The sequence below is a fragment of the Camellia sinensis genome, chromosome 4 (genome assembly GCF_055761805.1).
Source record: "Camellia sinensis isolate YWXY chromosome 4, ASM5576180v1, whole genome shotgun sequence".
Lineage (NCBI taxonomy): Eukaryota > Viridiplantae > Streptophyta > Magnoliopsida > Ericales > Theaceae > Camellia > Camellia sinensis.
In genome coordinates this window covers 156,803,709-156,818,635 of record NC_138964.1, presented here as the reverse complement: position 1 = coordinate 156,818,635, position 14,927 = coordinate 156,803,709, and the positions used below count along the sequence as shown (strand labels likewise).

General features: G+C 35.2%; 1 protein-coding gene across 2 annotated transcripts; it reads right to left on the bottom strand.

Moving 5' to 3' along the window:
• Window positions 1-486: 486 nt before the first annotated feature.
• On the bottom strand, window positions 487-14,507 carry VIP4 (leo1-like family protein). 2 transcript variants are annotated; one of them, XM_028252233.2, is made up of 12 exons: window positions 14,290-14,506; window positions 10,497-10,861; window positions 9,338-9,455; window positions 8,671-8,856; window positions 7,136-7,312; window positions 6,105-6,236; window positions 5,083-5,262; window positions 4,875-5,006; window positions 4,520-4,630; window positions 4,126-4,368; window positions 3,479-3,638; window positions 487-726 (listed from the first exon to the last, which is right to left on the bottom strand). In XM_028252233.2, the coding sequence occupies exons 1-11, from the start codon at window positions 14,410-14,412 to the stop codon at window positions 3,501-3,503; spliced, it is 1,905 nt and encodes a 634-aa protein (XP_028108034.2). In that variant the 5' UTR covers window positions 14,413-14,506; the 3' UTR covers window positions 487-726; window positions 3,479-3,500. The 2 variants fall into 2 exon arrangements, with proteins under 2 accessions (XP_028108034.2, XP_082722775.1); XM_082866649.1 differs by lacking the exon at window positions 487-726 and adding an exon at window positions 826-884 and having other exon boundaries at window positions 14,290-14,507.
• Window positions 14,508-14,927: the final 420 nt, after the last annotated feature.

Here is a 14,927-nt window from a genome sequence, read left to right as displayed (position 1 = left end):
CTTCAATGAATAGATAAAACATTTGTACCTAAATAAAGACATCCAAACAAAGGACAGAGTAAAGAAGACATCACATATAGAACTTCAATGAATAGATAAAACATTGAGGAAATATCATTTTGTTTTCAAAATTATTACGCGTTTTCTAGTTTGACCCCCAAACTTTGCATTATTTTAATTTGACCTCTAAACTTTTTAAAATTTGATCAATTTTTTCATCTATATGACTAACAAATGATTAATGAAAAGGAGCACAGTGTGATGTGAATACAATTTAATTATATAAAATTTGTGAATCTTAATATATTTTTTTTGAACCACAAAATAAGTAATTAACCTAAAAACATTGAAGGAGCTAGCGTCCTTAGTGCACCCAAAAAGTCAAATAAAAATAAATAAATAAAGGTGTCCTCAACAACAATAAAGAACAATCATTGGTTCTAAGCACAAAATCCTTGAGCATGAAATCATGATCGTCGCACAAAATTAAATTTAAACCCTTTCTATTCAAAAAGATAAAAACTTTTCAATTACTTCACCATCCAAACAAGATTTAACCCAAATCAAAGAAAAATGCACTGGACAATTATTTTTTTCCCTTCAAAACAGGGTAGCACCAACAATCCATGAAATAACTTTTACATTCACCATGCCTTGCCTGCCTTAACTAGAACTCAAGACAGCCTCTTCTGTCCACCCTTTCAACACCATCGATGATACACTCTCCTGCAAAATTCAGAACATCGGATTTTAGTATTATGATGCTAATATACGCTTACATAATTTTAGCCAATAATCAAAATAAATACATGAAAGATACATTCCTCTGGATAAAAGCCTAGTACAAAGCCCCAAGAGCGGCTTCCAAAATGTTCACAATCATTCTGCAAATATCAGGAATCATGCTACCAGAATTGTTGGAATAAGAGTGTTATTGTTCGGTAACGAATTGCTCTTAAGATCACAAAAAGGTAAGCAATTAGTAAATTGTAGCTATTTGGATATCTATAATTTGTCAATGTACCATGCCCATGCCTATACAATGCCCTCTATGTTTCCTAGTTTGGCTCCTAGTTCTCCTTAATGCACTTCCTTTAATATACCGATAAAGTCCTATAACATCCCAGTTCATGATATCGTCCTGCACTTCTCTCCTGTTAATTTGATATTCAATACTTCCCTCCCACTATCCAGTGTAGCTTTCAGTAACCACCTTAAAAATATATTGTGATGAGCTAGTGCTAATTTGTGTAAAAATACAAGAGGTACAAAGATTTTGCCAAATAGTGCTTAAGCTAGATGGTTGATCAGGAATTACAAGGCACTACAAAAAGATGGGAAATCATAGTGGTGCAAGTACGTCATATTTATCTATGGACATTGTGAGTAATCACACCTAAACAATTCCCACAAATCGCAAAAAATTGAGACTGAGCTATTAAAATATATATAGTTTTTTTTAGGAATAATTACATTTTACCCTCATGTGGTTCCACGCATTTTCACATTACCTCCCTGACGTTGATAAATGTACTCATAAATTCCCTGTGGTTTTGACTGAAGTGCAAAAGTGACAGAATCTAGTAGACTTAACAGTGCGTGGGGCAGACGCACCAGAGAAGCATGTTTGCACTGAAATTAAGGGTTTTGGCACCAACTTTGAAGTTTTGAGTGACCAATTTACCCTTCCACTTTCTTATATATATATATATATGCCTATGAAATGTTGTTTCAGATATGCATTTCATATATATGCATGGGGCAGATGGGTTTGGATGCATTCCATATAAATACACGGGGAGAGAGAGAGATGGGTTTGTGGGCTGTAGGTTGGATGCATTTCATATATATACATGGAGGAGATGGGTTTGGATGCATTTCATGGGCTAGATGCATTTCATATATATACACACACACACACACACAGATGGCTTTGGGGGTTGGCTGCATTTCATATATATACATAAAGGAGATGGTTTGGATGCATTTCATGGGTTGGATGCATTTCATATATATATATATACACGGGGGAAGAGAGAGAGAGAGAGGGGTTTGTGGGTTGTGGGTTAGATGCATTTCATATATATACATGGAGGAGATGGTTTGGATGCATTTCATATATATATATATACATGGGGAGAGAGAGAGAGAGGGGTTTGTGAGTTGTGGGTTGGATGCATTTCATATCTATATATATATACACATAGAGAGGGAGTTCATAGAGAGAGAGTTCAACTGTGAGAAAAATGGGAGTAAAATGGCATTCATAAGAAAATTGAAGAAAAAAATAAGGATATTCTAGTCTTTTCAATAATTCCATCATGTCTCGTCACTTTTACACTTCAATCAAAACCACAGGGAGTTCATGAATACATTTATCAATGTCATCCCTTTTTTTTATTTGGTAGATGTGTGGACAATAGTGTGAAACATATTCACGCCAAATCATATCCCAAACAAATCAGTAATGAAAAGGTCAATATCTTCAGATTTGTGGAAGGGTTTGGCATTGTAAAGGGCAAGAATGGGGACAATTGTAGATGTTTGAGGGTGAATATGTAGGTTGTGGAGACCACTGGGAAGTATGGCAGACACTGAGATGGCAAGAAACCTCCAGATATGGATGGACGAAGAGTTGAGGTAGCCTTAGGAGGGGAGAAAGTGGCAGTCATGGAAAACCAGAGGCAATGAATGAAAAGTCTCCAAGTTGTGGTACGAAAGTGCTTGCTAGCTTGGAGAGACAGGCGGAGGAGGCTTGCTATATATAGAGGATCAGACCATGAGTCAAGGGGCAAAAAGGTCGAGAGACAGGAGGCTGCCTCTGCATGGCTTGACATCACATCGCAATTCTATCAGATTTTTGAGTTGCAAATACTTTCAGAACTCACGGAGGAAGAGCGAATAAACCAAATCCGAGGTTCTTTGCAATTGCATTTGCATATTGTAAAATTTAAGTTAGCAGATTCTGGCCGAATCCACTCTCAAAGCACCAGTTTGCAACAAGTGCAAGAACTTGTGACTGTGCACCCCAAAAAAAAAAAAATTCAAATGCTTAGAAATTAACTTGTTCCATTGGAAATGCAGGACAACTGATTCATGTAACAAACTTGTCAAACAAGTAAAAAGTAACCACATATTCTCAAAGTCACAATAAAACTAGAAGGTGAAACGAACTAGGCCGTTAGCCAGAACCCTTGCACTTCACTAGAGATAAGGGGTTCAAATCAAAGCCGTATCAAAAAAGAAAAACCAGAAGGTGAAACAAACATATGTATCAATAACTTCTGGTTTTCCATACTTAAAAGTGAGGCCAATGCATTCCCAATCAAATCTAAACAAATGCCTAGCTAGTTCATCACGCGCATTATGTTAATAAAGCATTCGTTAATAATGTAATTTAAAATTGGGTCACATAAAGAATATGAATCTATAGCAACAAAAACATACTATGAAAACGAGGTACATTGTAAAATATTACCATCTACTGTCTGAACCATGCTTTATTCCTCATCACTATCGTAAACAATAGCCATTCGGCGATGGGTGGTTGTCGTCTTTCTCGGAGGAGAGTCCTCATCTGACTCAATCTCCTTGCGCTTGAGACTGCCTCCAAACTCCTTAGCCTTTTGCTTTGGCTCCTGCATACATATTTAATCATAAATTTATAGACCATCATATGAATTTATGAAGCTAGAAAACAACCAAAGAAGCCACTTAAATGAAAAGAAGAAAAGAAAAGGGGGGAAAAAGTAGGAAAGGGAAATCAGAAGTAAAGGTGAGAGAGAGACATGACATTCTCTCCCAGAGAAGTCTTCAGATAACTGACAACCAACAGAGGAGTCGACCTCAATGCAACATTCATACAACTTATAACTGGTGTAAGAGTAACAACTCTACATCCCTAGATAAAATTTTGTTGAATTCAGTTTAGCATTCATATCAGGAGACTAAGAATATCAGAAGCCAACAAACTAGAGTAGAGGAAACTTTTCAACACATATTTTAGACTTCTATTGGTTGGGTATATGGATGAATAAAGGAACACTTTTTAGACCCACTTCCCACGGCCATACGCAACCTAGCTCAAGCAATTAGGATGAAATGTTTGGAAAAAAATCTGCATACCTCAGGCTCCTCTTCTGATGCTTCATTTGCTACTGCCTCTTCTTCATCATGGTCGTCGTCTTCATATTCATCCTCTTGCTCTGACACCTCAACCCGTCTACGTTGTGGGGACCTTTCGTCTTCCTCCCCCTCAGTTTCATACTCAGATTCCTCTCTCTCACTTTCAGAAAAATCTACAGGACGCTGAGATGACTTCACTGGGGGCATAGATGACTTGCGAGGCATGTCTTTCTGTCCCTGTGGCTAATCATTCGAAAGAGATCTTCATTTATATATATACAAGTTCAAAAGAGATCTTCATTTTAACAAAAGAAGAAAATGTTCTCAATTAAATTTATATAAATAAATAAAAAAATGAGTTATTTGATTTGTTCATAAAGTAAAGGTGATATACCTTTTTAGCATTGATAATTCGTTTCTCAGCTCGAGCTTCCATTTCCAAGTCTTCCTCAAAGCGACGTCGAGCAGCCGATCGACGAGATTCATGATAATCTCCCTCATCATCCTGATCAAAAGCAGACATAAAGAAAGATTATTAGGTTCTCAAACTACTCTAGTAATGTCTTTCACATCTGTTGCATTAAACACCAAAAAACAAAGACTAATCTTACAAACATCAATAAAGAGGGGCCAAAAGAAATTAGGAGAGGGAGAGAGAAAGAACAGAAGAGGACCGGCCAAATTAGGCAAATTAGTAAGCAGGGCAAGGAGTTCAATATTGGCAACGAAAACATAAACTGGATACAAACCTCATCCAGCGCATCCTCCAAGAAACCAGGTGAAAGCTGGCGCTCCCTGCGTACAGTTTGTGTATACTTACGATTCACCTTTTCTTTCTTCCGGTTAAGAAGTTCATTGTTTCTGATTGTTTGACTTTCAGCCTACAAAACCAGAAGAACAATGAAAATGTGCATCCACAATGCTAAACACAAGACTCCATTAGTTTTAACTAATTACTTTTTCTTTTTGCTCCTTTTCCCTCTCTGGGTCAATGTCGGTGACACAGTTCTTGACTCTATAAACCTTTTTATGCCGTGAATCAACCAGAGCAGTCAACAATCGATGAGAGTTAGATGACAATGACGATGGCATAAACCTCATCTTCCTTAAAAGTCTTCCCTGTGACTGGAGGATTCCCTGCATTATTGGAAAAGAGAAAATTAAGGACTACTCCAAATTGAGTGCAAACATGGATTCATCTAGCAGAAAAACAAAACAGTGGTAGAGACCATGCAAATAAACAATATAATAACAGTCATCAGAAACACCGAAACTTCATGAAATTGATAATGTCAAAGCTTTGAAATCAAAATCCAAACAGTAGTACCAATTTGGTGTTACCGAGCAAAATTCAGTGTCCTAGACTCCATTCCTATTGGAATCAGAACAAACTCCCAATTCAAGTTTTGCAACAGATTTGATGAAGCAAAGACAGAAATACAGGATATAGATATGACATTCATTGATGTGTCAAATTCTAAAAATATAGGATATGGACATCAAGGACACAGCAGTAGAAATACACATCTATTTTATGTGCGTGCTACATAAATGAATTACAAAAGTGATTTTGTCATGACATTTATGTGATGAGCTATCTGTGTTAATGAATTCATCAAAGGAAATACAAACGACAGCTCATTGGGCAGTGGTTAGTGTTGGTATGTGTAAAAAGTCTAGTGAAATATGTGAAAAGTGTATAGAAAAATATTAGGGTATAAGAATATGTGAGATGTGTATTGAAACTCTTAATGTTTTTGGCATTATTTGATCCTTAATGAAACACCTATGGGCAGTCAAAAAACTGTGCTAACATCGCCATAACATCATGATCATGCATTGATGGTTCTAAAACACACAAGGTCCATTCATTTTCACAGCAGGACTTAACAACAAACCTCAACTGTTCACAATTGCTTTAAAGAATATATACACAAATATAATTCTGAATTAGACATGACAAAGGCATATATGGTCACCTTTCCGTGCCTCAGAAATAAGTGTACTTGATCATGTTGCGCATCTTGCACAGATAAGTCGAGAACTTCATTCCCGATCAATAACTGTAAGCTGCCATCTGACCATCTCACAAAGCGTGCATTGCTTTCATACTGCACATGAAAAGAAAATGTCACAATCATTTCCAATAAAGCATATAACAAATTCTTAAATACAAAAAGAAAATGTGTTCTTCCTGCATGACTGCACAGGAGTTGGATCAATTCCAGCATTAAAAGGTTTTGCACAGAAAAACTTTGTTGAAGCCAAACGCCAAATAAGAAACCAAAACTGGGCATTTCTAAAAGTATTAAATCTTATTCCTTCTTTTGGCACCTTTTACTTTCAATCCTTACTTCATCTCAAAAAAGTGTAAATTCATATCCTACTTTAGCATTTTTAATTTCCATATTTTAGCCCCTTTAGCAAGGTACCAGAGAAAACAGCTATGAATTTGGTGTAGCGCCAATAATCAATGCTTAGTCTTTGATTCTTGGTGTGTTTGGAGCAGTGCGGAGTAGAATTTTTATCTCCTGTTTTTTCTTGGGTTTTCAGGTTGAATTGATCCATCCTTAAACCAAATTTTAAGATTTGTAGATTCTTTTGAGCAGAGCCCATCTGTTTAGTTGCTTTCTTTGTTTTTTTCCATTCTTGTATTTGGGTAGCACCCCTCTCATGTCATTGTAGTTTCATCTCTTACTTCTCAAAAAAAAAGTTGAACAATATATTTTTATCGAATAAAAATGTCAGAAGATAAGAGAGTTGAACACAACCAATACAACCAAACATATAACCCACTCCAACTAAAGCAAGTGCAATAAATTATATTCCTCACTGTGTTTAGAAAATCTTAATGCAACAATTATATAAAATTTATAACATTTACAAACAAAAATATCAAGATATTGTACATGAAGCCCAGAAAGTAAAATTCACAATAGTATAATATTATGTGTGTGGATAAGTATGGCATATGATAAGAACTAAAATATGCTTCCATTTATTCACTTACAGATTCTGTGCCATCTGGATTTCGTACAATCCTCCAACGGACAATGTTGTTGTCCAGACGAATACGTTTCTTAGATCCAGATTCATCGGCCACAAAGATGTCTTCTTCTACATATGTCTTGGGATCAAATGGCTTTGGGTCAATGCCCATTATATTAGAAACCTTAATCATGTTCATCTGCAACATAACAAAAAAAGAGTAATAAAATTCCTAAATCAACATAACCAATTAATTGAAGTAGCGCATGAGCAATAATACAACCACTACAACCTATGATACCAATCCAGTTTTTTTCCTCAAACATCCTATGACTAAATTTTTTATTAACCAAAATAGTTATTTGTGTAGTCCACTGAAACCACACCTCCCTGAAAAGATGATTCATTAGTGACCAACTCCCACATCCGTGCAACACATACAATACTATAGAGGACCCACATCAACGAGTCAAAAAAAAAAAATTTAAATCATAATTTCCCAATACCTTAAGCCCAACAAAATATATAAAGACCTCAAAATCAAAGAAGGGAGGGGGGAAGTCTTCTCCAACTAGAAACCAAGAACTCCTTACTATTAAGCACCCTGCCACTTCGGTCCCTCACAAGCACCATTGGTTGCAAAGAGGGGTAACTCCCCAAAACCAGGATGCAGTGAACCTGCATGATGTAGAACCACAAAGCAACTGCACAACAGAAGAGTTCATATACAAACTCTTCAATACACAAGAAATGTAGTTTCAGTTAATCATGTTATCCGAAGGACTTTCTCGTCAAAGAAGATCTAGATTCTAGCAAAAAGTTCATACACTAAAAATGCAATCACAAAATAAACCCTCAAACACCTCAATAGAAAAGACCATTTCACATCTCTGAGAAAACTTCAAAATAAGGAAACAAAGAATGCAATGATAGAAACATGTAATTTCTTCCCAAACCATATTGTCATCCGCAAAGCCTTGCACCTTGGTAGCATAACCTTTCTCAAAGAAATCAGCAAACCACATGTAATAGTATAAGAGGACCTGTTAACCGTATCCAAAAAAAAAATATGACAGCCCTCCTAAAACTTTCTAACCCCATAACCTTATTTGCCTATCCTAGACTTTTGTGCTCGTGTTGCTTTGGTAAATTTTCTCTGTGCTTGCATTAAGTATAGAGTGAGGACAAATTATGGTCTTCACAATTGAGACACCACAAGCATGCAGCCATTTCAAATTAAACCTTTTCAATTGGCAGAATTGACTCAATGGTGCTACTTTTGCTGATGATCCCATGTTGAATGTTGCATTGTCCAATCACTTGCCTTCGAAGTTACAACATAAGATATGCATATGAGGTAACTATGGAACTTTAAAATGACAAATAATCATGAAAAGTATTGGTACCAGGAAGAGACTGATCATCTTGAAAGTCACATCTATATGTAAAAAAGAAAATAGTTCCATCTTACGAAGTACCCAAGTCATATGTACATTAACAAAAATTATACATTACACACGATTACAGTTGCAGATAGAAATAAGAATGAAGATAAACCTTATCTGGATGAGCTGGAGGAGCACGGAATGGAATTTCTAGCTCCAATGGAGGGCCAACTGGTTTCTCCTTAATTTTAGCCTCAATGTTCTCTTCTTCAGACTCATATTGAGCATCTTCATCAGGTACCATATCTTCAGGTCTCAGACCCCTTTCATAGCTCCGTTCCTCTTCCATAGGGGATCTCTACAGAAAGAAATCAAAATTTTAACTTCCTCGTGACAGTAAATACAGCACCGTCAGCCAAAAAATATACAAAAACCTGATTATCATGTTTGGTTAATTACACTTTTCACCCTTAAATTTCACTTTAGTCCTTATAGTTTCAATTTCAACAATTTGGTTCCTACACAAGTCTCGTTTCAATTTGGGCCCTCTATCTAAATTTTTGTTAATTTGGTCTACATGTACACCTTAGAAAATTAACAAGTGTTCCAAAATTGTAAATTTTAACCTCCAATTTAGACAGAAGGGCCAAATTGAAATGTTCCAAAACTGTTAATTTTACCTCCAATTTAGACGGAATAACCAAATTGAAACTGGACTTAATGTGTAGGGACCAAATTGTTCAAATTGAAACTATAACAACTACAGTGAAATTTAGGTCAAACTATAGGGGTGAAAAGTGTAATTGACCCTATCTTGTTTTATTGACACTGACACGCACATTTGAATCTTCCTCAACATTATTCTGAACCAAGTACCCAGTTGGTTCTTCGTCATCAGAATCACCAAATACAGCACGGAACTTCTGAGTCTCATCTTTCTCCTCTCCAGGTGACCTACTGTAGAAAGAACAAAAATAATTCTTGAAATTAAACAAAGTATCTCAACGTAAAGAAAAGAATAACAAGGAATTAGGCCTCCTGGTGGCTCATTGTATGAATGCTAAAGCAATGGCAAATTACAAGTGATCAACCTGTTCCACATATTACTGTCAACAAGAACTAATGGCAATAACACTAAATCAATAAAGACTAAGAATAAATAGCAACAATGTCAACAAAAACACCTCATTTTTTAACAAAAAAATAATAATAATAACACTGTTTTCCTTCATTTGGGAATAGAGATTTGCATTGAACAAAGTAACAACTATCACTGAACTCTAGACTGAAGTACAATAATTATTTCAACACTAAAGAACTCCTAGTATTGTAAAATTGGTCAAACTCAACCAATCAACCAATCTAAAGTAAAGAAATGAATAAGATGATGCACCAATGAACAAGATTACAAGGCAAATAAACTTTAGTATCAAAACAAAAATTATTTGGGATCCAATGCACCATAAAACATGAGTACAAACACTTAGAAAATGGAAAAAATTGAATGTGGTGGAAGATCCACAAGAAGAACTAGAGATGAAGTAACTAGAAATAAAGGAAGCACCAAAAAATTGTATGTTCATAGAAAAAATGTGTCTTCACACCCAGAATTCCCCATCAACATGGTATAAAAGTTCAATATTCTAAATGAGGAGCCTAGGCAGAAACCCTAAAAAATAGAGCTGTAAAATGCATGCAACTAACCAATGATGAGCTTGGAATGTGTCCTATGCATTCACAAACACTGGAATGTAGCCCATGCATTAATAGAGAGAGAAGACCAGCTGACCCAATAATAAATAAACTATTAAGTGGCAACAGTAACAGGACAAGGAAATGAACTAAAAGAAACAGCAAAAACTGTTGAAAATGACTTCTTGACCTCCAACTTCTCTTGAATATTCTCTTTTAATTTATTAACCAAATTTCTTTGTTGCTGAACCAAAAAAAAATATTGAAAATGAAAGAGAGAAAAAAGGTAAAGTGTGTGCAGAATACCTCAAACTCCTAGCCTGATCAACCTCCTCATCTTCATGGTCAGCATAATGATTTTCCTCAGACCTCTCTGATCCACTTTCAATTACATCCCGTCTCCTACTTGTAACTACTCTTTGACCATACTCTTCTTTTTCATCACTCTCTGATTGTTTTCCTTCACTTTCTTCCCTCTGATCAGCGACTTCCACTTCTTGAGAACTTTGATCTCGTTCACCCTCACTTTCTCCAGGATCAGGATCAGCATCACGTAACTCACCTTCACTCTCCACTTCTGCTTCCCCTTGACCTTCTACTTCACCTTCACCTTCACCTTCACCTTCACCTTCACCCTCACCCTCAGGCTCCAGCCCTCCATCCCCTTCATCCTGGACCCATAATCATGAAATATATATATGTATAATGTTAGAGTCACACAGTGATTTAACTTCAAAATTTATTTCATACGTAGGGAAAAATTATAAACATACCAGATGTATAACATAGCAAACAAAAAGGCCATTACATGTTCAACTATTCCTACACTAAAACCCAAAAGGACATATGTGTAAATGTACAAAACTTCAAATTAAGCAATTGCGTCGATTTTTATGTGCTGCAGCTGCATATTATCCAGTCACAAAAGCAACCTGGGATGGCATATGAAACTGCACAGCATGGTGATATAATGACTAATGGCATATGGAAACATAAGCACTCTCTTAGTACTTTTTGTGGACAAAAATGCCACACAGAGGCATATTAAATTTTTTTAACAACCAGATCTATTTCTGAGTTGAATCAGGCTTGAACAAGAAGAACAGTTTTGCACTAAATTGCCCAGTCCAATAAGAAATCTCCCATCTTTTCCAGATTGTTGTCCTAAAAATACGAAGTGTTGTTGATGAAGCATGTCAGATGCCCATATTATACTACCGTCTGCCCCCTTTGTTTATTTTCAGTATTTTTATATTATCCCATGTTTCAGAAACATCCCTTTGCCTTCAATGTTCAAGATTTGAAAGCAAATGACTTAATTTTATCAGAATAGAAACATGTTCTCATTCATCTCTATGTGTGTGTGTGTGTATAACAGGATAAACCCTGTTCTATGCAACCCAGCCAATCACTCTTCTCGTAAAATTGCTACAAAACCACTTATCTCTGGTGAATTTGGTTGCATCTTATTCCTGAACCCCAGACCAAACTTACAACCAATTGCATTCAAAACGTATTGCCAATGGAGAGAGGTATGCCTATGATAAAGTTTGATATAAACGCACAGGACAGGACTAAAATTCTATATTGAGACTCCTCTATCTCTTTAGAAACTAAATCAGTTCTAAACAAGGTTTTAAAAAGCGGTGTTACATAACGGTTGTGACTGCACCAACTTTAGCGGTGTTACAGAAAAATCACCTATGTAACGGCCATTACGGTAGCCGTAACGCCCATAACCATGCTGTAACACTCATAACGGGCCGTTACTGTGCCGTTCATTACAGCTATCAAAACAGCACTTCAAAGATTTATAAGCAACTATTGGCATCCTCTTGACCTTCCATGAGCCAAACACTCTGTTTGACCTCCCAAGAGTCTTTATTGCTTAGATCTACAAGATTTAGCTCTCTAGTATTTAGATATATCATATAACCAAACTTGAATAAATTTGAGAGGGAGAGTATGGAGGTTAACTAACCAGAGGCTTGCATGGAGATTATTTTGGATGAATGAGAGAACTAGAGTGACAGGGACAAGAGGGAGAGGTGGTCGACACTCGTCAGGGCTTTCATTGGGATTATTTTGCATGAGAGAGAGAAGGTGTCACCTCCATAGAGAAGGGAAAGTGAGGAACCCATCAGACTTGAGTGATTTAAAATTTAACCCACAGATCTCCACTTTTAGTGAAGAGAGACTTCTCAATTATTATTTTTTTTTTTTTTTTTTTTTTGAAATCCACAAGTGAGCCTTGAATTTTACATTTATAATACAACCCACTAGGCTACTACTGAAACTCTTCAATTTTTTTGGAAACCAGCGTGAGATTTGATTATGAATTTATGATTCAATTTACTACAAATTTTTTCTTCTTTTTTTTTTTTTTTTTTTGATACATCAAAAATGAATTACTACAAATCTCTTCAGAATTCAATTTTTTTTTATAAATTACACACAAATAACAAGTCCCTAATCCTCAGACCACCTTGCTTCCATTAATTTTTTGGATAAGTAAAGATATTTCATTTTAGGCCCAAAAAAATAAAGATCCATTAAAAGGCAACAAATAATTTATTTACTTACTAAATGTGAATTTATTTACTAAAGATATTTCTTTAAAAGGAAACAAGAGAATTATATACATCTAATTCAACTTTGACAAATGGGGAAAATGGCCACAAGAAGTGTGCTTTTTTTAGTTTTTGTATTTTGAGACCTGCAAGTTTAAATCACAAATTTTATTCACCCAAAAAAAGTTTAAAACACAAACACAATACTATATATATAATAATTAATAACAAAATAACTGGCAATAAGTGGAGCTTTATGAATGAAATCATTAATTACAAGGAAATATATATATATATATATATATATATATATTTGTATAAACTCTCTTCATAGTGACTTAAACATTATTAAGAATAGGACAAGTATTGGATCATGTTTCAAAAAAAAAAATCCAAAAAAAAAAAATCATTTAAAATGCCAATAATTATGATTCTGTAATAAGTTTTGCACATAAAAAAAAAATTTATGTTTTAAGTTACCACAACCGTTACACTACGCCATTACGCACTGCAACCACATCAACACCACCTCAACCGTTATTTAAAACTGTGGTTTTGAATTGAACAAATGTTTTGAGCAAATATGTAATTTGTGTGATAGAACCTTCAAAAACAAAATTTCCTTTCAAAAATATATTCACACTAGAGCAACCTGCACACACTATGTTTGTGCCAAACGAAGTAGTGAACTGTGGGAGAGGTTGTTTAGGGGGGATGGGAAGCAGGATTCTTTTGAAATGTGATTTTCTTACATTTTTGCCCAAACAATTACTAATGTTAATAGTTTAAACAGTAGTAAAAATAGGAAACCCCTTGTCACTTGAAAGCTCACTTGAGAGCCAAAAATTAGGCTTTTGCTTGCTTGACAAATGGGTCATCTTTGGTTGGTTCATCCCCTTTGTCGCCTTTCCTCCCAAAAAAGCTAACCCAACCATTACTTTATCAACCACCCATCCAGATGTTTTTTCTTGATAATTTTGGAATACATATAATGTCTACTATGGGCAAAATAGTCCCATCAAACCATATTTGTAATCATTATCAAAGTAATAAAATATATATTTGAAACAATTCAATTTAACAATTGAGTTTAGCAACCATGAAGAACCATTGTCGAAGCAAAAACCACAAACACTATACCCCCCAAAGCCTCAGTGCTATTCATATTTCAATTGGTTGCACCATTATTCAGAGAATTATAAATAACTTATATAATTATATTGCATTCTCCACTATCCAAAACCAACAACTTCATAAAGTTAAATTTGAATTCTAAGGCACAAAACAAAATTCACTTTGCTTAGTTATCAAATTAAGCTCTTTCTATTCTGAATACACGTAATTAATGCCCTAATTCAAACTTCACAGGTAGAGTTAACAAATACCCATTTGTTGCATGTGTGCCTACACCCTAATATTTGGGCATTTAGGCCAAATGGGTGTACTTCAAAAATCAAGTTTGATTCATTGGCTGAAATTGAGCAAATAATTTGAAAATTTTAGGCGAGAGAGATTGGAGATTATTATACCGAAGCGTAGTCGGGCTGTCGATTGGATTCGTGCTCTGATTCAACCTCCTCTTCTTCTTCCTCCTCTGATTGATCACCGAATAGGTTTTGCATCATCTGATGCCTCTTCTCTTCCCCCACCATCTCTCCTTGTCTCTCGATGAATCTCTCTCTCTCTCTGCAGTTCAATCTCGGCCACAGCTGCCTCTCTCCCCTCTCTTCAATTGTTGTTTTTTGGGCTTTAAATATGTGATTTATTATTAGTTGTTTTAAAAGATAGTCGTTTTGAGATGATGGTTAAAAATAAGTTTTTTTTTTTTAATGTTTAAAAGTAGTAGAAAGGTGATGCAATTAATATAGATTAAGATAAGTTTGGGATACTTAAAAAAAAGTTAAAAAGTTATTTAAAAAGTTAAAAAATTAATATTATTCACTAAAAGTCAACAATTATGCTTGTACAACTCTCAATCTTAATTTTTCTCTACAAACTAATTTTTATAATTTTTTATTACACATTTTTTCATAAAAAGTCAAAAAGTTAATCCAAACATCCATGCTTTTTTCCTCAACTTTTTAGTCCAAAAAGACAAAAAGTACACTTATTTAGGACACCCCAAACAACCCCTAAGGGGTTATTTGATTTTTTAGATTAGAAGGTT